This window comes from Uloborus diversus, chromosome 3, assembly GCF_026930045.1.
Source record: "Uloborus diversus isolate 005 chromosome 3, Udiv.v.3.1, whole genome shotgun sequence".
NCBI lineage: Eukaryota > Metazoa > Arthropoda > Arachnida > Araneae > Uloboridae > Uloborus > Uloborus diversus.
Genome location: NC_072733.1, coordinates 164,799,689 through 164,822,830, shown reverse-complemented (window position 1 = coordinate 164,822,830; position 23,142 = coordinate 164,799,689). Strand labels below are relative to the sequence as shown.

At 31.8% G+C, this 23,142-nt stretch overlaps 1 protein-coding gene across 1 annotated transcript in view; it reads left to right on the top strand.

Annotated features, from left to right (window-relative positions):
• The window catches only part of LOC129219252 (cyclic nucleotide-gated cation channel subunit A-like), a 62,252-nt gene that overhangs the window by 14,636 nt on the left and 24,474 nt on the right, over window positions 1-23,142 (top strand). The window contains exon 2 of the mRNA XM_054853580.1: window positions 7,986-8,187. Within this exon, the coding sequence (XP_054709555.1) occupies window positions 8,119-8,187 (69 nt within the window). The 5' untranslated portion in view covers window positions 7,986-8,118. The remainder of the gene's footprint in view (window positions 1-7,985; window positions 8,188-23,142) is intronic.

Sequence of the window (23,142 nt, the reverse complement as noted above, 5' to 3'; positions counted from 1 at the left end):
CCAATCTAATGGTTTTTTTTGGGGGGGGGATAAAAGTAATCAAGAAACATATCACAAATGCATTTCGGAAGATGTTGTCTCACCTTGGTCGCAAAAGTTCTTTGGAAACAAAAGAAGGATTCCAACAGGATTCCACACCTGCACACAGAGTTAAAGGCAGGGCTGTGGAGTCGGAGTCGAAGAGTCGGAGTCGGACTAATTTTGGGGTAAAGGAGTCGGAGTCGTTAGAAAACATGTCGACTCCGACTCCGGGCTTCTTTTTGTCTTTCATTTTTACTGACTCTCATTGCATTTTTTAAAAACTGACTACTAGCAATTGGTTCGATTACATGTATAAAAAGTTACTAATGAAAAAAAATAACTGTTACAATGGCAATCAGCTAGCTTGAGAGCTTATCGAACTTTCTGTAGCCGTCCCCTAGTTTGCTTGCTTTTTAACTTAACTAATATATAGCAACTGTCAGCAAACAGTTTTATCGCCTAACATTTTCAAGTAATCAATTTCAAATAAAAATAAAAATATAGTGTTTTGTTCGATCTCAGTTATAAAATAGTAAAAGGGACGTAACAATTTAGTAAGTCGGGGCCCGTACCTCAGGTGGAAACTTTTGAGAGTGATCGACAAATTCAAATAAGTTCTTGCGCGAAAACACGAATACAAAAGATCCGATGAAATAATCTAATGTTTTTTTCTTTATTAAGACTATTTCTATAAGTTTGGTTCTCACTAAAAAATTTGGAGCAAAATAAGTATAAATGATTTCTTGATTACAATACTAAATAATTGCAGTTAATCTTAAAATCTTCACATTAAGGTTAATTCTAAAGCAGCCAATAAAATTGAAATTAAAAATTTAGCGAAGAAGAAATATAGGTATAGTAAAAACTATTCGTATAAATCTGTATACCGCCGCATTTTGTGTAAAATTTGTTCCTGACGTATATGTTCCCTATTTTCGTTGAAATTTTATTGATGAAATATAATTTAAAATATAATCGGGAGAATTTTCAGAATTAAAGTATTTATACCTTTTATAAACTCTGAAATTAACTTTAGGTGTCACCTACCACATGGGTGTCACCCGGGGCAAACCACACCCTCTCAAGAACTTGGACTTAGAAAAAAAAAGCTTTTTTCATTACAGCTTTCAAAAATTGAAAACACACGATTTGATCAATATCTATTTGTTAAATATTAAAGGGGGCAAGGTAATCCTTTTCAATTTTTTTAAAGGAATTTTTAAGTCATTTCATTTTTAAACTCGTAACTGTTGGAAAATTTGATTTTTAAATTGAATTTCTAACGTTGTATGCATCTTGGGTTTACAAAAAAAATGCGAAATTTTCATAAAAAGGAATTAATATTTTAATCTCTGTTTAAAGGTTCCCCCCCTTCTCCTGAAGGGAGAGAGGGAATTGAAAAATACAAATAAAAAAATCCGGAGTCGGAGTCGGCCATTTTCCTTCCGACTCCGCAGCCCTGGTTAAAGGCATTTAAGACTGGTGCAAGACACATTTTCCGGACTTCATTGGAACTCAAGAATGGCCACCGTAATCCCCAGATTTGAATTCAATGGATTATTCTGTTTGATCTATTGTGAAGACAAGAGTGTGTGCTAAACCTGATAAAACTATGGCATCCCAAAAGAAATCGTTATGTAAAGCATAGGATAAAACATCAGCAAGTGAGTTGCGGCCCAGAGCCGAAAATTTTTTGACACGTTTAAAGCTCTGTATTACTCCTGAAGGAAACTTTGAAAATGTGTAAATATATTAGACGAAATAATGTATTCATATCTATTTTGAAATTTGGTCGTAATATTTTCATTAGCATTAAAGTTATGGTGCATTGTGTGTGTTTAAGTTATTTCTTGTCGGCCTCATATAATAGTCAACTCTAGAAAAATATAATAATTGCAACAGATGGGTATCGCTAGTAAAATAAACGCTATTGCATTTCATTTGTATGAGGTCCCATACTTTGCGCGAAATCTTATTGCATACAGAAATTACATTCTCACGGCTACTACAAGCTTGTAGGCACTATATCAAAGCATACTTCATGCACTTAATTATCTCGTAATTAAAAAATGAACGCTCAATGATTTTGGCTAGTGCAGCTGGTCACTATCAATTTGCATAATAAATTTCGTGAAGAGCTGAACACGACATTCCATTTCAAGGGGTTAAATTACAAAAAAAATTCTTTGTTGTAGCAAAAGTGCATCACTCAAAATATACTCATGTGGGGAATTATTTTCGCAATTAATTCCATTAACTTTTAAATTTTATTTAATCTATTGAATTTGTTTCATTTTCATTAACATATATTCATTATACTTCTCTTAAAAAAAAAAAACCTCCATCGCAATTAATTTATTATATTTATTTCTTTTAGTTTAGAGTAAATCGCATGGTTAATTCAATATGGAATCAAAATATCTGAAACTCCCGGCTTCCGAATCCGTGAAGCCGTAGGTTTCAGACATTCTGATGCCAGTCTGCCTAGTTATTTGCTGAACAATTTTCGAACGTTTTGAAGCGTTCGGTGTTGTGTATGTACTCTATGCAGCGAATCAGAAAACTGGTAAAACAACTAGCGCACAGTGATTCTGTTTAAAGTTTAAAAAAAAAATGGAAAACTTCCAGCTGCATTTTAATACCAGTTCAAAAGTTTTAAGATGCATTTCTAATCCTCTCCATTTGTAGGTAGTAAAATCTGTAAGCATCACTATCTTTCGAACTGTCAGGCAGAACAGTGTTCATTCATCATCTTATATTTAAATTGATTAAATCTTATATTTTCATTGATTAATTTCGTTTGTAACTGATTGATTTTTATCATCTGATAGTCAAATTAGTCGCTTTTGCTATCTTTTTCTCTCTCTCTCTCTCTCTCTTAATGATATTTACTAAACCTCATTCACGGGAAAAATAGACCAGATGTAAACAAAAAAATTGCGCCATTTGGTGATCTCAATCACATGCTTGGCTTGTACAGAAACAAAGTGGTGCCTAGCAGTTAGCGAATGTGTACCATCTTGGTTAACGTTTTTTTTTTTTTTCTTTTTTTTTTATTCAAGAGAAAAATTCCCAAAAGTGGCATAGTGGCGAATCTTCTGGAAACATACTTGTTCACTTTCGGTCTATGTATTCCGTGAACAGAGTTTAGTTTTAAAGTGAAAACTTGAGAATCAAGTCTAAACAGTAGCAAAATTTGTAATAAGGCAGAGAAGTTTTTGGAGATTGCAAGTTTTTTTCTTCTTATTCGCATCGTTTATATTATTCTTAAAAACAAAATGTGAGGGTTTTTTTTTCATTTCCTGCATTTTATTTTATCTTCATACAATATAATGATATTTAGTTCAAATTGATTTTTTTTTTTTTTTTTTGGATTTTCTTCCAAAAGTCATTTGTTTCCAATAGAAAGAATGAGTTTTTCCAAAATCAATAGTTGTTTCGTTCCCCCAACAAATAAATACATATAAATAAACAAAATAATACAATATGTCCGAATTTCTGCATAAGATTGAATTTTTTAAAGAGGGAACACTCATTTTAGGGGTTTTACATCAATTTTCAAAACAGTCAAAACACTGTTGTTGCTTCAAAAGAAAGGAAAAGGTGAATAAAGATTTGAGTTTTTTATGATATGGAACTAAATTCAGCTCTAAGTGCTTTGAAACCTTTGCGATGCTTCGACTATAAGTCTACATTTAAAGTAGTTGCAATGCAAATTGTACATGATGGCTGAAATTATTACACAGAAATTTCCCATTTTGCGCAAAGTATACTTTATTGTTAGTATTTTTGATTTAATGTATTATATATTAGTATGCAATCAAAAGTTCCGTTGTTAAGCTTATGAACTTAATTATTTTCTAAAACTAATCACTGTGCAATTTAATAGAGTCAATCGACATTATATATTATTGTACACTATAGCTTTTATTTTGCTTAAAAATATTCAATTTTTTATAAAGTTGAAAAGTTACACACATCGTCAAAAAAAAACAGCTCGTATGTATACTTATGTCGTTTCGAAATGTTTTTCAAACTTTATGAAATATTCACAACTGGAAAAACAAAACCGTTTACTTTTTGAACGTTGAAACGAAATGTACATCTCATGCGTCAAAACAAAAGCAAAGGGATTATTCAAAATTCTGAGTACAGTAAAATTTTTCTTTTCTACCTTAGAAAATGATTCATTTCGTAGAACTAAGTAAATATGAAAAAAAAAAAAAAATAACATATCAGACTTGTAGATAACCGAAGTTGATCAAGTGTGATTTGTTGCTGTATGTATCGCAATCACAGCAATTTGGTAATTCAGTGAAGTTGACCACTTGCGCTGCACTACTTTAATGGTCAACTTAAAGAGGTAGTCAACTTACAAAGGTTGATTTATATGATAAGGGCTAATTCCGTGCCTGAAAAAAGCGGTCGACTTAGACAGGTGGTCAACTTCACAGGTTTTACTGTAATCATATTTTTTTTATCTTGGTATAAATCATATTTAGTATGACATTTTATGATCTGAACTATATGTTAGGGCCTTTTTAATATGTTCCCTCTCTTCTCGAAAATCTTAATAATAGGTGAGACTGGGTCCAGTTGGTACAGGATTAATTTGATACAGCAAAGTCTCTGAAGTTGGACCGCTTTTTTCAGGCATGGAATTAGCCCTTATCATATAAATCAACCTTTGTAAGTTGACCACCTCTTTAAGTTGATCACTAAAGTAGTGCAGCGCAAGTGATCAACTTACACAGGTTTCTCTGTTCAAGGGCTTTACTTTTCGCTTGCGTCTGTGCCTAGAACTGAAAGTTTAACAAAGAAACAATCGATGTATATTTATTCGATATACATACACCGGAAAACCTGTCTTTTTTTTTTTTTTTTTTGATTGAGAGTTATTCGTAACAAATTTTTTTATGTGTGCAAAAGTAAATTTACATGGTTCGAAATAAAACGGTGAAAAGTGTTTAAATAATTGTGTCAAATTAAGCAAGATTCTGCATTCCTTGAATAATAATAGTCGTGATTTTACCTTAACAGAAGTTGCTCATATTCGAAGCTGTTTTTTTTTTCACCCTTTTAAGTAAACTTGATGCTGCTGTTTTGGGTCAAGTTGATACATTTTAATGATTTAGGTCACAGATTTTAAGCGCTTTTCTTTTTTTAGGAATGCTTAAAAATGACCAAAAAAAGCTCAAATGAAGGAAATTCCTCCTGAAACATTTGTAAGAGCGTATTTCAGAAAAGATAGCCATGCGTATATTTGTATTACTAGTTGTAAAGTAAATTCACCCTTGTCAACTTACTCGAACTAAGACTTCAAACATTTGAAGAGTCTTCCTTAAAAGCAACTCTTTCATTGCTTATTACGCCACCATAACTGTATATTAATCAGTGTATCAGCTTGACGTACGTTTGGTATAGCTGCACTTCGAAAACATTTTTAAATATTGCTTTGGGTGTAAAAATAGGCATGTTTGAACAAAAGTGTTAAAATCATTATTTAATAGGAAAATAATAATATTATTACATAAAATTTTATTTTGGTACGGAACATTAATAAGGAAAATCATTGGGCTACAGTTGATGCAATTTTATCAAAATGTAAATGCGCATCAACTATACCTAGTCTCCCCTATGTACGTATATTTGTGCTCTAAAAATTACGATTTGTCATTCCGTTTCAAGGAAAGAAATAAAAAGCCTAAATATTTTTTTAACTACAATTATAGTAGATTTCGGTTAGGTTTTCTTCCTCAAAGTAGTTTTGTTTTTGAAAAATCACGCAAATACTAATATCTTCTGCAATCAAATCCACTTTTTGAAATGGGCAAAGGGTATAAGTCCTTGGGGCAGTATAACTGCATAAATGAAAATTCGACCAATATTTCACTTAAAAGTTGTGAGGCAAATATGACGATATTCCTAATAACAAATTGTATACTGCAGTCTGGCCAGTGATAGAACACTAAAGAACGATTTAATTTTCAGAAATTCATAATTTAGATTTTTGAGGCGTTAAAGAGAGAAAAATTCCACAACCTAGTAAGTAAATAACCCTAAAAAGTGGAAAAACGGAAAATGTTCTTGCTATTTTATTCGTGTAATATATATATATATATATATATATATATATATATATATATATATATATATATATATATATATATATATATATATATATATATATATAGTATTAAGCTACAAGTGCCCATTTCAGAGAAAAAAACTTGCGAAACCTTATTTTTTAAAACATATTACGATCCGTCCGTTCATTGGTTAGTCTACAATGGAAAGCAAATTCGTAATTAAATTTCCAAGTCTTTGCCAAATTTTTGTTACTTGATTTGTGAAAGTGACAAAATTATAAAACGTTTACTGATTGTAATCGATCATGTGTCATTGTAGTTCACTCCAAGATGGATATATATACAGGGTGATTATAATTGAAGTTCCAGTTTCAAAACGCTGTAAAATTAAAGTCATTGGTCTGAATGACGTCGAACTTCAACGGAATATTATCGAAGAAGGGGGAAAACGAATGGCAGAAGAAAAATAAATAGTTGGAATTTTTAGCAGTAGATGACTCTGCAGGTGTCAAAATATGTAAATCAAAACACCTGTCATACGCACGACTCATTGAATTTACCATTTCTCTACAGCCTGGCCGTCCCGATCACCTGATCTTAACCCGTATGACTTCTGGCTATGTCGCTACCTGAAAGCTCTTGTGTTCAATGCTCCGATTGCAAACTTTGCTGAGCTGAAGGCACGCATTGCGCAATACATTCTAAACGTGACCCCGGAAACACTTCAATCAGTTGTGGAACATGCTGTTTCTCGATTTCAACTTGTTTCAGAAAACAGGCGGGGGACAGCATATTGAACATCTTTTTCGCCTGTCTCACGAAAATTAAAGACCGATTTGATTTTTACTGATGCTTTTTCTGCGGTTTTTGGCCTCAGGACAATTAAAAACCGATTTAATTAAATTATAATGCTTAGAGCGCCATCTATTGCTAAAAAATCCAACCATTTATTTTTCTTCTGCCATACGTTTCCCCCAGTCTTTGAATAAATTCCGTTCAAATTTGACGTCATTCTGACCAGCGGTTTTATTTTTACAGCGTTTTGAAAATGGAACTTTAATTATAATCACCCTGTATATATATTCAATCATTTTTATCCGTTATCAATCCAGCATTAAATGAAGTTCCGCAGTTCTTCAAACCATCTTCACTGTAAACGCATGACGTCATGCGGAAACAAGTCCAATAATGTCATTTCTGTATGACCGGTCCTACAATAACCTATGTTCAACGGCTATGTGACCATTTTTTCGGAAATAAGAGAACAATATATTTGTTTAAATCTGTGTAACAGTTTCTATTTATTAAAAGGTAGGAATGATTTATTAAAAATCTGTTAGGTCAGGTTTGAACATTTTAAGCTTGGAGCTTTGGTTTTTTCCGGATCTTTATTTAAGTTCGAAGCAGTACAAAAGAAGTTTAGTTAAAAATGTATTTTCATTTTTGATTTCTCATACTGAAATCCTCTTCGTAATAAATTTCCAACGGACATTTATTACGAACCAACTAATTTCAGGCTTAGCAGACAAAAATAAGTATTTTTAATTAGATCAAACGCTAATTTCTAATAATCTGATTCGAAAATTATGAATTTAAATAGCTGATTTTAAGCGTAATACAGCCAAAATTTCAAATTCCTATAATACAAACCTACATTGAAAACCGAAATAAAACATCTTTTAAAAAATGTACTGAGTCAATATGAACTTCTTCAACAAGAATATTCTATCTGCGTAGTTCGAATTCAATGAAGGAAAAATAACGCAAGTAAAATCAACTTGTTTTTCATTTTTTCAATAAAAATTGTGTTTTTCTTTCGAAATTTTATTTCTCACGAGCAATTTCTACAAAATTTTATCGCTTTTCTTCCTTCAGATTTTCTGAAATAGTCCCTGCCCCTCCACCAGAAGACCCTAGAGAGTTAGACGTTTTAGAAAATGGGTTTCGGAGCTCAAATAATCAACGGCCGAGGGCAACATTTTCATCACAAGTCATCACTATTGAACAGATGTGTGAGGAAACCGACAGTTCGGCAAGACGTTTCAGTGTTTTTATCCGATTATTCACAGCTTTAAGGGTAAGTACATGTTTTTTTTATTTCGAATCTTATATGCTTAGGTAAAACTTGTTTACTTTTTGCTGTGCAATTCCTATTTCTTTTGAAATAATCTTAGATTTAGTTGGAGAAATTGAGAGGATATTTTATCCCAGAAAATAGACTAATATTTCCTTGAGAAATATTTTTTTAATAGTAGTACAATATTTCAAGATCGAAGAATTACATTTTCATGAAGGGGCAAATGTTTACGAACTCCATAACTACTGCTAAAATAATTTGTTAAAGCTTTAATAATCATTAAAAAAAGTTTCAGCACGGAATGTCTGATTTCAGAGTAATATCTTGAACTTCTCCATATTTGCTGAATATCTTTCAAATTGATTTTTTAAAAAATGATTGCTTATTTAAATAGATAACATTTCTTGCACTTCTGAAAGAAATAATGATAGTTAGTTGGAAAAAAACACATAATTGTATAAGTTGTTTAGTTGTCAATTAGACTTTTAATTTTTTAATGTGTCTATACGTTGCCACATGGGCTGAATGAAAAATTTAATTCAAACAAGGGAGCAAGTAAACAAATTGAGATTGAGCTTATTTAATTTTTTTGAAAGGCAAGATCTTTCTGCAAGTTTTGGAAACATTTTTTAATTGATGCATAAATCGACTTTTTTTCAAATTATTCATACGATATCGCGAGTTTTATAATTCCTTTTCTAACTATACTACGTAATCAATATCTTAATTTTTTGTTTTTCACGACTGGTAATTGATGATATTCATTGATTGGCATTTTTTTGAAAAAAAGAGTAAAGATTGGGAAGTTTCTTTGCGTGATAGGAAATATCTTAACTTCACAGCAGTTAAGAAACCGCGAATAGGCTTACTTAGTGTAGTAATTTTGCTTTTGTAATTGTTATCTTTAAAATGCAGAGTAGTTCAAAATGAGTGTGACACAATGACGAGCAGAGTACACGTTACGAAATGGATTGATCTAGAAAGTTCATGCACAGCCCAGAAGTAAAAGTACAGATGTTTTATCTGGTAACAGCAAAAATGTGCCACCAGAGGCAAAGTTCAAAATGGAGAAATAGCGCCCTCAACATAAGAGAAAGCAAACAGTAAATATGCAATATCTTAATCGTAATACTAGTTTATTAGATACCTTCGCACCAAATTTATTTTGTAAAAAAAAGAAAAACTTACTCGTTGCAGTATTTTTTAATATTTTATAAAGTAGATGAAGCAGTTTGTGGAGACTAGCGGTTCGTATAAGAGAAAAAGACTCGAAACGAGCTACGATCAAAAATGAAATGTTCGAAATGTTTGTGCGAAGTTCGTAAAAATGTGCACCGTGCTTGCGCAGAATTCAATCAACCCCTCACAACAGTATGAGAGACGTGCCTAAATTCCAAGCGTTTAAGATTTCAGACATTTTTTCAAAACTCCGCTCGGATTTAAAAACACTGACTAATTATTGTAAAGAGCATCGGGAATCAACTCATGAAGTCACGAGTTGAATTATTACACTTAACTCCGTAATGTAACACTAAGCCATATGGCGGACGGCGTTCTGTTACCTGTCACAGGAAAAAGTATACCAAACATCTCTTTGAACTTGAACACTGTGTTTTCACTGCACAATTTTTATTGACAAAATAAACCAATTACAGCGACCATGGGTTACACATTCGTTCTGTACATTTACATCATATTTTCATGATTGGGATACTTCTTAGACAAAACAAAAGGTGAAAGGGAAGTTGTCATTTATTTACGATAATGTTTGCCAGCTGATCCGAGCCACCGTCGGAGACTCGAACCAACTATAGAAGTCTTCTTTATTGGTTGAAGAAAGCTTCGATCGGCATTTTGGATGTTGAAAGAAGTTCGAATCCACTGGTGAACACAACCGTTACTGTTCATAAATGGAAAAATGAAACAGCCGCAGTGCGTAATAATATTCTGGGAATGCCAGTGTAACATACTTTTCAATTCAGCCAAATTGTGTATCACCAAAAATAGTGGCTTTGAGAGACATCCGTGCAAATATTTAAGAGATGCCTTCAGGTCTTATTTCGTTTAAAAATATTGCGTACAGAGAGCAGAGAAGTTTCCTTTTTTCCTGAAAATAAGATATTATGACGTCATGACGTCACCTGTTGCTAAGTTTTATGAGATTAGGTCCAGTAGATTTTCCTTTGGGGGTGGAGCTTTAATTTTTTCAAACTTGTATATTATCACAAGCTTCATTATCTTCATTTCAAATACTAGCAAGTAATATTAATTTGCGAAGAAATGTTTCCTTCTTTCCAGAATAAAACACTATGTAAGTAAGTTCTTCAAGCGAAAAGTCTTAATTAAAAAAAAAAATCCTTTAAAAAAAAATAAAAAAAAAACAGCTGAGTCATAATTTTTATTGATAATGAAACTGAATTCCAAGCACAATATTATATCACAAAAACGTCAAGCAAACAACCGGAAGGAGATGAGAAAAAAAATCTCTCTAAATATTAGCAAAAATGTGCCGCAGAAATAGAAAATTAAATAATAAAATTACTGCATCTTTAAAAGAGATGGGATTAGAAGCGAGGATTTACTTAGTCGGAAAGAAATCTAAAAGGTAACTGCTTTTATATCTAAGTAAGCATATACCGCAAAAAGAGCGATTAAAAAGGCTTTATTTTGTTTCTATTTCTTCTTTAAACAATGAATTCATTAGTATGGCAGGTAATCTATTTTTGTGATGAAAGGGAAAGTAAAATAACTAAGATAAATAAAGTATGAATTATTTTAAAGGTGTTTTAACTTTGTGGCAGGTAAAAATAATGGCCGCTAAAATAAATAGAAACTATGCATAATTTTGAGGAATTATTTGAAAATCTTTGAAGGGGTCATCATAAACGGGATCTTGTTAGAATGGCCTTTTACCTTTAACCAGTTATTACTAATCTATTTTGGCAAAATTACAAGAGCTTAAAAAAACGTTGAAAAAGCCCAAAAATTGCAAACGATTTGCATTGTTTGTGTAGTTTATGTCGGATTTCTCTCCGTAAGCTTACGTCTTTTAGAGAGAAAAAAAAACATTACACGAGCTTCCTTTGTTACTCGAAAACTTGTGTATGTAATAATTTGCGATTTATGTGATATATTAACTTTTTAAAATCAACTTATATTTAGGCGAAAGGAATTGCTCTATTTCTTATTCTTCAGTGTGTTCTTAGGAATTTTTGTTTTCCACATCTATCTCCGTTGCACTGAAGACTGAGCTTCTTGTATCTCTCAAACACGTTAGTCAATTTTCATTTGAAATGCGGTTCAGCTTAAAACAATTTTCTTTAAAAAAATTTTTAGCTTGATTGAGCTTGATATTTAATAATAATATTAATAGGTTGAAATAACCTAAAACATCCAGTCTCGCATCTCATTTCTGTATCTTAAATGTAAATACAATAAAAGCAAAAGCGGGGAAATGCGCAAGTCTTCATAAAAGCAATCCAGAATTTGCATAAGAATGAAGGATATTGACCATAGATGATCCAATGAATACCGCCTGTTGTACGCTATGGTCGAATGCTGCTAGTTGGTGCAGAAGCTAATGAATGATTCAATGAAAACGTATTAATATTCGAAATAATTAGTATAGAATCTATCTCATGTTTCTGAATTTCCAGGAAATATGCTTGTCAGTTTGTTTCCCTGGTGATCTAAACCAAAGATTATGTCACTCTATTATTTGGTAACAGTAGAATATAATTTTAATTAATTTACACACGGAATATAATTTGCAAACAGTTATACCTATCCACAAAGAAAATCAGAGATTTTATATATTTAAAATAGTACATAACGCGTCTTGACTAAACTCAGAAGATAAAAATTAGTGTAAGGTAAATTGCTAGTATTTGACCATTTAGTGAAAGATAAGATAAGCTTTTGTCGGATGTCTTTTCATCCATAAGCTCATTATTTTTTGCATTGAAAAAGGCGTTCCCTGTAACGCCGAAACACGTGTCTGCTGTAATGTACAAATTTGTGCTTCTACTTACGTTGTTTGTTCTGACTTTACATTTAGTGAAAGTTTCGACAAGTTCTACTTAGTTTTCCTGCTAAAATCAACAGAAAAAAAACTGAATTTTTTTACACATCAATAAATCCATCAAGATTAACAATAGTTAATCATTTTTTCTGTTTAATTTAATATAATTCAAATTATTCTCAATAATAGTTTTTAAAAAAAGGAGATTATGTTAGTAATTGACCACTTTTTCCACACAGTAAAAATCAAAATCTGTACTGTCAAAATCTGACCGTATAGGATGTGTGTATGTATCTATGTTCGCATAATGGTCGCTTCTGATTGTCTGTTGGATGGATGATGTCATCACAGATGTCATGTGAACCATAATGGTTACATGACAGTGATGACCAAAAGGGTTTAAAAAAACGTCAAACTTCACGACATTTGGCTTCAAAGAAAAAAAGTAACAAAAAATGATACCAGCTTGGCAATATTTCTTCAGCTTCTCGCGTAGCTCATCGATTCCAAGTGGATTTCACATTATAACTATGTGAGTCGCCGGAGGACCTGAATCAAGTTGCATAATGCCTAAATATTGAAACATTACTATTAAATACGATTTATATTTTTAATGTTTAACAGTATATGTATATTATTTAAATAGTAGTAGTACAGGCGGGCAGCTTTAGCGCCGAGCCGCGTTCTCTCCTTAAACCTCTCCAATTTAGACTATTTCAATTCCGAGTCGAGCCTCTCTCCAGTCTCTTAGTTTCCGACTTGGTTATCATGTACTCTCTGAGCGACTCAGTTTTTCCTACAAGTGAATGCTTTTTTTAGAAAAAAAAATCAACTATAAGTTATTTGTATATAGATTTTTAGATTATCTGTGCTCAATTAGTGGTTGGTCAAGAGCATTTATTAGTTAACCGCACTAGTCAATTACTGGGAAAAATACTTTTTTCTGCATAAAAGTTCAGGAAAATGTTAGTAATCACTTTGATATTGAGAAAAAAAATTAAAACAAACACAAATTCCTTTATTGACCGTTTTGATCAATTACTATCACTGATGGCGTTTTAGACAACCAGTCCCCCCCCCCTTAATCCCAGCATAAGTAGTTAGCCATTAAATGGTTTTCTTTTTCAATTATTTACTTAGAACAAACATGGATGATCAGCATATCTCAATAAATAACACATCTTTCTAGTACTAAAAGTCACTTTCTTGTAATTTTTAAGATGGCTTTGTAAGTATTTCTTCCGTTCTAACATAAAGTTAAAAGTTAAGTTACAACTATAAATTACTACAGAGCATTTCATGCGGTGCTAGAAATTTGTTCTAGCAATCAGATAAAGAATATCTACCAGTGGCGTACCTAGTATGGGTGACACCCGGGATCGTAATTTTTGGTGTCACCCCCCCCCCCCCCTTTTACAAACGTTAAAAAAAGCATTTAATTTTCTGTAAAAACATAAAAACATAAAATTCATACAATTTTCAGAAACAACTACATTTGTGTTATAACGACGTTTTAAGTCGACTAATATACAAAAGGCAAATAAAAACTATAAATGCTTTTTATACAACTTGCCCAATAGTGCAGGGCTGTCGCGAGGTCCAAAAAGTAAGGGGGTGTATGAAATCGATGTCCCCTAAATTATTTCAAACGTATGGCAAACATAGGGAAAGATAGTAATAAATTAGTATAATATTCACTATCTCTCTCAGTAATAGGAAAGGGAGGAGGGGGTCCCGGGGTAAAATAAAAGTTTTTAATTTTTAGTCTTAAAAAAGCATTTTAGATGAACTACGATAATGTCAGGGAGAGATGAGGTTCGAAAGAGCTCCAGCATGCATTTTTCGAAATTGTATGTCTTAATACACAGTTTTATACAAACTTTGGTGATGTTACGGGGAATGGGGGTTCGTGGGCCAACCCCCGGAAAATGTTCTAACTTATAATCTAAAAAACGCATTCTAAACTATATTTGGTCTAATATAATGTTAAGAGTTTAAGAAGTTCGAGGACCCAATACCGGGAATTTTCAAATTGAACTCGTTTTTACTTTTCTTTATAACTCTTGCTAGAGTAAATTTAAACTAAAATATATTGAGGTTTCAGTATTTATATTTTTATTTTTAAGAACACTCTTAAATAAATTTTGTACGTCACTCTTCAAAAAGTTGTCACTTGACACAAGCCCCTCGCCTCCCCCCCCCCCCCCGTCCCGCAGTGATAATACTACTTTTGATGGATTAAACATAATTTAAAATATATCAGGATTTCAGTAGTGGTATATTTTAGAAACTTTAAAATTCATTTTGGTCGTTACCCCTCCCCCCCCCCCCCAACAGGATATCAGCCAGCACAAATGCCTCTCTCTCTCCGACGCGACTCACTTTGATAAATTAAATATTATTTTAAATGTTGGGGAAAAAATTCAGAATTGAAGTACTATCTATATTTTTTTTTACTCTTAAGTTCTATTTGGTATCAGCCCTCTCCAGAGGTTGTTTCCCAGCGCAAGCCCTCCCCCGCACGTGCGGGATACAACTGCGTTTGATAAAATGAATTTTACAATTTGAGATATTCGGAGAAATTTTCTGAATTGAAGTATTTGTACTTTTTAAAAACTTGCGATTCCAATTTGGGAGTCACCCCCCAGACGAGTGACACCAAAAGTAGAATCGCTTCTCTTTCCATTCTTTCTATTTTATTTAGCTTTGTGTGTTTGCAAGTGTTTTAAATTCTATAAAAATTTAGTTTCATCGTTAAGGATATGAGTTATTTGCTAGCTTAAGATCATGAAGTTAGCTGACAAGATTTTAAGATACAAAACTCTAAATTCAAAAATTCCAAAAGAAACATCTCTTTTTTTATTCCTTTTACAAAAAAAAGAAGTATTGTAATCGCGAAAAAAATTTCACTCAAAAATTGACCGTCATTTCCATTTTATTCACCCCCGAATAAATGTCGAGTCTTTTTTTTTTCTCGGCTAGACCACACGTGGATAAGTGCCTAAAAACGTACAGACACGCGAAATATCCATTTTGACGATTCCCGAGTTAATTACAACGAGTTTTCTCGTGACGTCTGTATGTACGTTATGTATGTGCGTATGACTGAGTTATGCGTATTGCATGACTCACAAACGGTCTGTCTTAGAAAGTTGAAATTCGGTACGTAGACTCTTAGTGAGGTCTAGTGCACCTCCCCTTTTGGTTGCATTCGGGTGTTTCTAAAGGGGTCTTTTGCCCCTTTTTGGGGGGAAATCATTGCTAATTTCGATGTAAGCTCAAGTGCTGTTATAATTTGGCGGACACTTGGCGATAGATCGCCAGTCTTTTGGTCGCCAAGTTTTGTAACCAACTTGACGACAAATTTGGCTTGTTTTAAATCTTATTTCAATTTGGCCACTGTTGGTGATATTTAGAGAGTAAACTGTTGAATCACATTAAAATTGCCTGTAATGGGGAAATGACATTAAATTGGAGTAAAAGGAAGTCATGTGATGCACACATCAGCTCGTTTTTAAATTATTTACATGGAATCAAAACACAACTTCAAACTCCTATTTCTCGAAATTTTCCTGAATCCTGCATTATCCTCTCGCTGATCATATAGTAGTCTTACCTTAGTTCTCCTTCTCGCTCAACCTTAAAGCAAAATCCTGAGTGAGCTACAATGTATAAATCTTAATGAGCGAAAATTGCATTTAAGGTGCTTTTGATTTCAAAAGCTATCCCAAGAAAATAATTATGCAGCAGTCTGTTTCGCTATGTCTTGGAAAGCTAAACGAACTCTCCTGAATGTCCCAATCCCAACTACAATTCTGTTCTTAGATAATTATCGGATACGTGATTTCGTTATTAAAAATTGTTCTTCCATAAAACTTTTCATAGAACCTCGATTAACCGACCTTCGATCAACCGAGGTTTCTGTTAACCGAGCAGATAATGAAATTTTACATTTTAAAAAAAAATTATGTAAAATTAATAAAATAGTGAATTTTTAATTCAAAAATAAAAATATTTTCTGGATTTTTTTTTTTTTTTCAAATTTATCTTTTAATACTCAACTGTGTACTTTTAAAAAATATTCAATTGACTATTTAAAACTTTCTTCAACTTATTTTCCATTTTAGTTTTTTAACCGCAAAACGTCACTTTGTGCGTTCGTCTTTAAAAAATATTCTAGTGTATTTTTAATTAATACATTTTAAAAATTTGCAATCCTGACATTTTTATACACAGTTTTTATTAACCGAGATTTCCGACAACCGATGCACTAGCGGTCCCAATTAGCTCAAATAATCGAAGTTCTACTCTACATTTCATTCTTAAATCACTGCAAATTCTACTAAAAGATTAAGAGAATACTATTCTCGTAACATGACACCTTTATGAAAAGTTTTCTGCGCTTCAAAATTGGATAAATCATACATAATTTAAAATCAAATGTTTTCAAAAAGTGTCGTAAAATTATACTAGAAGGATTTTTCTAAGCAATCAAAATCGCTTATTTTTTTCACTTAAACCGTAGCTGATCGGTTTCAAAACCCATCCTTTAAATGAGATATCGTATAATGTTTACGCTACCTCATCTACAGCAACCGGGAGTTTACGGATCAAACCAGCCGAAACCAAACCAGCTGTCTTTTACAACACACTCAAAATTTACATACTATGAAGTTTGAAAACAAATTTGCATTTTTGACTCTCTTCTTCCTTTTTTTTGCAAAAACATTTGCTTATACCTTTTTTCTATACAAGACTTACAATATCCTTCAGTTGTTTTGAGCAGCGTATATAGGAAAGCTCTCGATGTTTTGAAATACAGTACAAAAAAAGTGTATACAAAATGCTCAAAAGAGCTATTCCACGGACTATCCAACTTAAGCCACACATAACAGCTAATATATTCAATTAAAAGTAATAATTTAAAAAGGTAATGCATAAAATTTTGTTGCTTAATCACAAAAGTATGGTTGGTTGGGGGAAGTGGGTCACTGGGGTAAGTGGATCCCCTCCCCACTATATATATATAAATATGGATAAAGTTTTCAAATTTTTGGACCTAACATGTTAAATTTCATCACAGTGATTGGTTTTGTATAAATTTGGGATTCGTGGAATTTTGTTCTAGGTCATAGCACTTAGTCAAAAAAAAAAAAAGTTCTGAAAAAAAAAATTTGCGAGTTCAAGCAACATTTTTCAAATAAGTGTTTCCAGGTTAGTTTTTATTATTTTTTTTATAATTTTTCACGTATAGTATAACTTAAAGTTCATGCAGCAACAAGAATTTTTACATAAAATATTATTAATAAGTGTTCAAGAGGAGGTGTCCCACTTATTCCGCACATTTTTGCTATACGGGCTAAGTCGAAGCCACTCACTATGAAGTAAGCGGGTCCCTCTACAATAATGGGGGTTTAAAAATCAAAAGCAGCTCTGATTAAATATTTGTATTAGTGAAATACAATGGTGACTTAGTAGGAATTGAAAGGTCAGCTACAAAAATTGCCAAAGCTCGTGATTATGTATTTGTGAAACATACATGAAAGGAAATCATTAAGATGTAATTAGGTCTAATATTGGAAGTTGATGATACAAATTAAAAAATACTGTTTAATTTGCAAGAACGAACAGAAATAGTGACACTTTTTATTGGCATAGTGCAGATGATGTTAGAATAATTACTGAGGATGAAGTTATAATGGTTCTTCCTTAGCCAACTTTACATAGACACAGTCATTTAGTGTTCCCAATTTCGTTTTCAACTTTTAGTCTTGGCTAATTTACTCAAATTGAGCTTAATCAACTGTATTACGTTTTTCAAACACACCTTTATATGTAAAAGTAAAATATATACCTATAGGCTTTCAATAAATTTGACAAAGGAAATTGTTTTGTGTTTTTTGTTTTAAAATTTTCCGTGATATAGATTTAAAAGGCAGTAAATATCTCATTAATGGATGCATTTAGAAAAAAATAATTCACACTAAAAATTTACATACTTTATCATGTAAGACCCCCTTACCCCTTTTTTAGATATGCTTCATTTAAATTTAAAAAAAAAGGGGGGTGACCGACTTACCTCTTACTACGAGGTAAATGGAACACCAATCCGATTTTTTTAAAAATATAATCGTTAAGAATTAAGAATATTTAAAGCATTATTTTAGAAAATAATGATAAACTTTTGTTTATTAATAATGTCCAAGATTAAATAAGACAATATTTTTTTCTCCAAAACTTTTAGATAAGATTTCAAAAACGAACTAGTCTCAAAAGGGGTCCCACTTATCCCAACCAACCCTATATGTAATACCTTCAGCACAACATTTACTTCATTCTCTTTTAAAACTATGATTTTTAGTAAAACATATTAGCTGCCACGTAAGGACAAAAAGTTAGATTTTCCGTGAGATGGCCTAAAGAGAGTTTTAACGAAATAAGGAAACTGATTTCACCCATCAAGAGGAATAGTATTTATAATGAAACCCAGACTGGCATTCTATTCTGAAAAAAAAAAAAAAGAAAGAAAACGTTTATTAAGGCATCCAAATTGCACTGTGAAAACAGGCAATCATAAGTTGCACAAATCGGTATAGGTGCACAAAAGGGGAGCCATGTGTGGCACTGTACAATTGATACCAGTGAATTGGTATAGAATCGATTGAGGAATTAGACACTCAGAAGAGATCGTAACCCTAGATTTTATAGTAGATATTGCTCCACAGGATGGATATAACTACCACTCTTTTTCAGCCAAAACCCATTTCGAAATAACCTGCACAATGTTACGATGTGAACCACTTTTTGCTTTTATTAGAGTAAAATCATGCACCAAGAAAGTAAAATTTGAGCATGCAGAATAATTTTTATAAAAAATTCCACTAGGAATATATTTAATGCTTACGAACGATCATATAACTATTAGTTTTCTTTGATTGCTAAAATATTTATTCAACAACGAGTAAAAAAGTTTCGAAATATTTCTAACACATATTTCTGAAGTATCTTTATATAAACACAATCATATGCAAATGTAAAAAAACACACTATTAATAGCATATTCGTTAAAATACTTTTTCCGATTTCAAATTTGAATGCAAGCAGTTTTCGCACTGACGAGTGCGATTGTAGTACTTCGATTTTCAAAGATTTTGCCGATACGTAATTAATGCATAAGAAAAGTTATACAAGAATTTAGAGCTCATTTTGGAAAAAAAAAATTCGAAGTTTAATGTTAAATAATTGATTGTCTAGGGAGGGAAATGAGAATTGTCATTTCTTTTTTATTTTTTCCCTTATCAAGTTTAAGTTTAACATTATCACTAAGAAATTTCTTCAAGCATTTGCTTTAAAATCTTTCTTAGGTTATTTTTAATTTTTTGCAAATTTTATATTTTTCACAAAAGAACAGATATTTTTGTCTGGAAATTATTAAAATACTCGTTTTATGTCAATAAATAATGGAAATAATATATTAATTATGAACACCACTAAAATGTAAAGGATATAACGACATAGTTGAACATCAAATAAAAGAAGAAAGCCTACCTTTATGCCATGAAAGCAGAAAAGAGAAATATTTTGCAGGTCAGCGGACTATAAAGAAACAACAGATATTGCAGTGCACGGATCCGAGTGCCGAAGGGCTAAAAGGAAGTAAAGGAAAATAATGTAAAGAAGCAAAAAGAATGTTATAAAAATGGATTTGATATTTTTCACACTTCACGAAGTTTTTAGGTTTTCTTTACATGTTATTGGTGGATTATCAAATAATACTTCTGATTATCCACCAAGAATTATAAAAAATTACTTCATAATCAGCTATCAAAATCTGTCAAATATTCAAGTGTAGAGAAAAATAGACTTGATCCAGAGAAACATCTTGTTTACGTGTTGCAAAACGCATTAACGTACATGCAAAAGAAAACTAAGTTAAATAATTGTTCATTAAGGGATCCAGTTCATCTCTTCAAATAATACAATTAAAAAAGGTTCTTTAACATATCACGTATCTCAAATCATACTTCAGTCAGCAACATACTCGATAACCCTTTCAAACAAATTTCAAATCCCAATCATTTCTTGAAGGGAAAAAAAGAGATTTTTGGTCTGGAGAAACTTATTTACGTGCTACAGTACGCATTTATAAACAAAAAAAATATAATCAGCTATCAAAATCTGCCAAATATTCAAGTATGGAGAAGAATAGACTTGATCCAGAAACTCCTTGTTTACGTGCTGCAAAACGCATTCACGTACACGCAAAAGAAAAGTTACTTAAATAATTGTGCATTAAGGGATGCAGTTTATCCCTCCAAATAATACAATTAATAAAGGTTCTTTAAAATATCATGTTTACTCAAATCATACTTCGGGCAGCAATTTACTCGATTATCCTTTCTAAAAATCTTTCAAGTCCAACCATTTCTTAAAAGGTGGGAAAAAAAGATTTTTGGTCGCGAAAAACTTATTTACGTGCTACAGTACACATTTATACACAAACAAAAAAATATATATATTAATAAATTAGTCATATAATTTTACCTTAAATGGAATCTTTCCCTCAAAGTAAAACAAATGATGAAGGAATTGCTTAAAGTTATTACGTTTAATACTCAGTATACAAAAGCATCAAATCCGAGTACTTCAACAAGAATTTAAAGGTCGAACAATAACGGTTTGTACTGTCTAATGAAATGCTTACTTCGAATTGGTACATTGTGATAAGGAACACGACGCAAGCACTTAAGTTAGAAATACTTCCCACGAACTCTCGACAATGCTATTTTCGTCAAGAGAAGAATGTCTTTATTGGAATCTTTTACTTCTGCGACAGTGAATGAAGGAAACATAGCAATTCCTTTCTTCAAAAGTAATGAAACGTAAGAAATATTTCAGTTTTCGTAAGTTTGTGTGGTTCAGATCAAGAACATGGAGCTATCTCAGTACAATGGGTTTTTATTTCTTTTGCAGAAGCGAAATTGTTAGTTTCATAACTATAAAAGCATCAATAGTTTAAAAAAAACTATGCGAAATCACGTGAAGCAGCTGTTCAGTTTTCACATTATTAAAAATTCACCTTTTCCCTGTGCAATATGATGCAATGTGTTCTAAGTAATTAATTTGAGCAAATGCTCCTATCTAATTAATGGCAACATTATTTAGAGATAAAGTTTGTACGAACAAGATGGCAGCACTTGCTTTTGCGTTTTGGAATTTGCCCTTATTATTTTTTCAAGATATTTCACGCCTGATGTATACTTTTCTCCCCTTTGTGATACCAGTCAAAAATGATTTTTGACTTAGTTTATGCTACAAAAGCATTCTTGTGGTGAAATGTATTTGGCATTTGATCTGCAGATGTATTTTTATTAATTTATTCATATTTCTGTAAGAAAGCTCTAACATTCGTTCAAACATCACTTTTAAAATTTTTAAATTTTGGAAGCGCTCTCTCCTCCACTATTGGCCCAATTTTTTTAAAGCATTTGTTAGTTTTACTGTTAATAATTATGTTCGCAAGAAACTACCTTTTAATTTATTACTTTATTTATTCAACGTAAGGATGGAGCATGTTTAAAATAAGGACAAGGAAGGTGAGAAGGCCGACCGAAAAGGAGTGCGATCGCTCAAGGCGCAATGATGTAAGGGGCGTCGAAAGGTGCGCAGCTTTATTGTAACGATTTACAACGGGAAGAAATTTTCCCTCAGTTGACTATTAGAGAATTTAAAGAATTTAGAGAATTTGTAACATAGTCATTAATTGCGCTTTTTGATGTTTAGTATTCTAACAAAACATTGGGTCACACAGATCAACATCGCGGGCCTTAGATTGGGCAACACTGTTATAAGCAGTTCTAGTGTTTTCGACTGCATTTTATGGACGAAAAAGACACATATGAGTGATTCTCAAAAATTCTAACAATATTATGTCCCAGTAGAATAACACAAAAATTGTTTAACTCAGAAAGTGTTTTCATTTTTTTAATAGTTTGAAATAACTTATCTGATGTTATTCTAATCTTATTAAAAACAATAACTCATTAAGATTTTTCTACAAAATATTTTAAGTAACCAGAAATTCACACTTTTTGCGTGTTATCAGCCGTTTTTCAAATAGACTTAAATTATTTAGAAATTTTGTATGAACATTCCACAAATTCAATTTGTAGCACAAAATTAAGCATACTTGATGGTATAAAATAGCATTCTTTAAATAAATTAAATTATTTAAATCATCAACGTACGTTTTAAACTTTGTCCCCAGGTTTCATGTCATTCTCCTGTCCTAGGAATGAGTTCAATTATTCCAGATTAAAAAAAGGAATTTTTGATTTCTTGTGCTACAACACTGTTTATTATTACCATTTTGTTAAATTCTTTGAGTATTAAATTCATATGATTTGTCTGCTGTTCTTACTAAAATTTTGAAGTTCAATAATGAGCATGAAACATTTTTGGTGTCATTCTCCTGGACAAACTTTCCGTGTTGAACAAAAGAGAAATAATGATTCTATTCATAGTGTGTAGTTGAATTAAGAGGTTAGAATCGAAAAATAACAGTTACCTTAATTATGATCCTGGTCTTACGCAACAGGCAAATTGTATGAAAAATGTCATACTCCTGTCCTAAAAAAATCACTCTCCTAGCATTATTTCTCAAGCACTGGTAATGCATCCCGTAGAATAGAAGGATTTATTTCTAATACATTAGTTGGAAAATAAAATTGATTGAAAAAAAGAAAGTTAAATTTGTCAAACGATAAATAAAAAATGTATCAGTGGAATAATTCTATTTATTTTATATTGTTTTGTTGTTGCTCAGACGAATCGTTCTAAAAGAGATTTATTGGTTAGACATTTGTTTACCTAAATGTTGCTCAAATAGGTCAGTGAAGTTGCTATAAATTTCGTAGTTGCTTTTTAAAATAAAA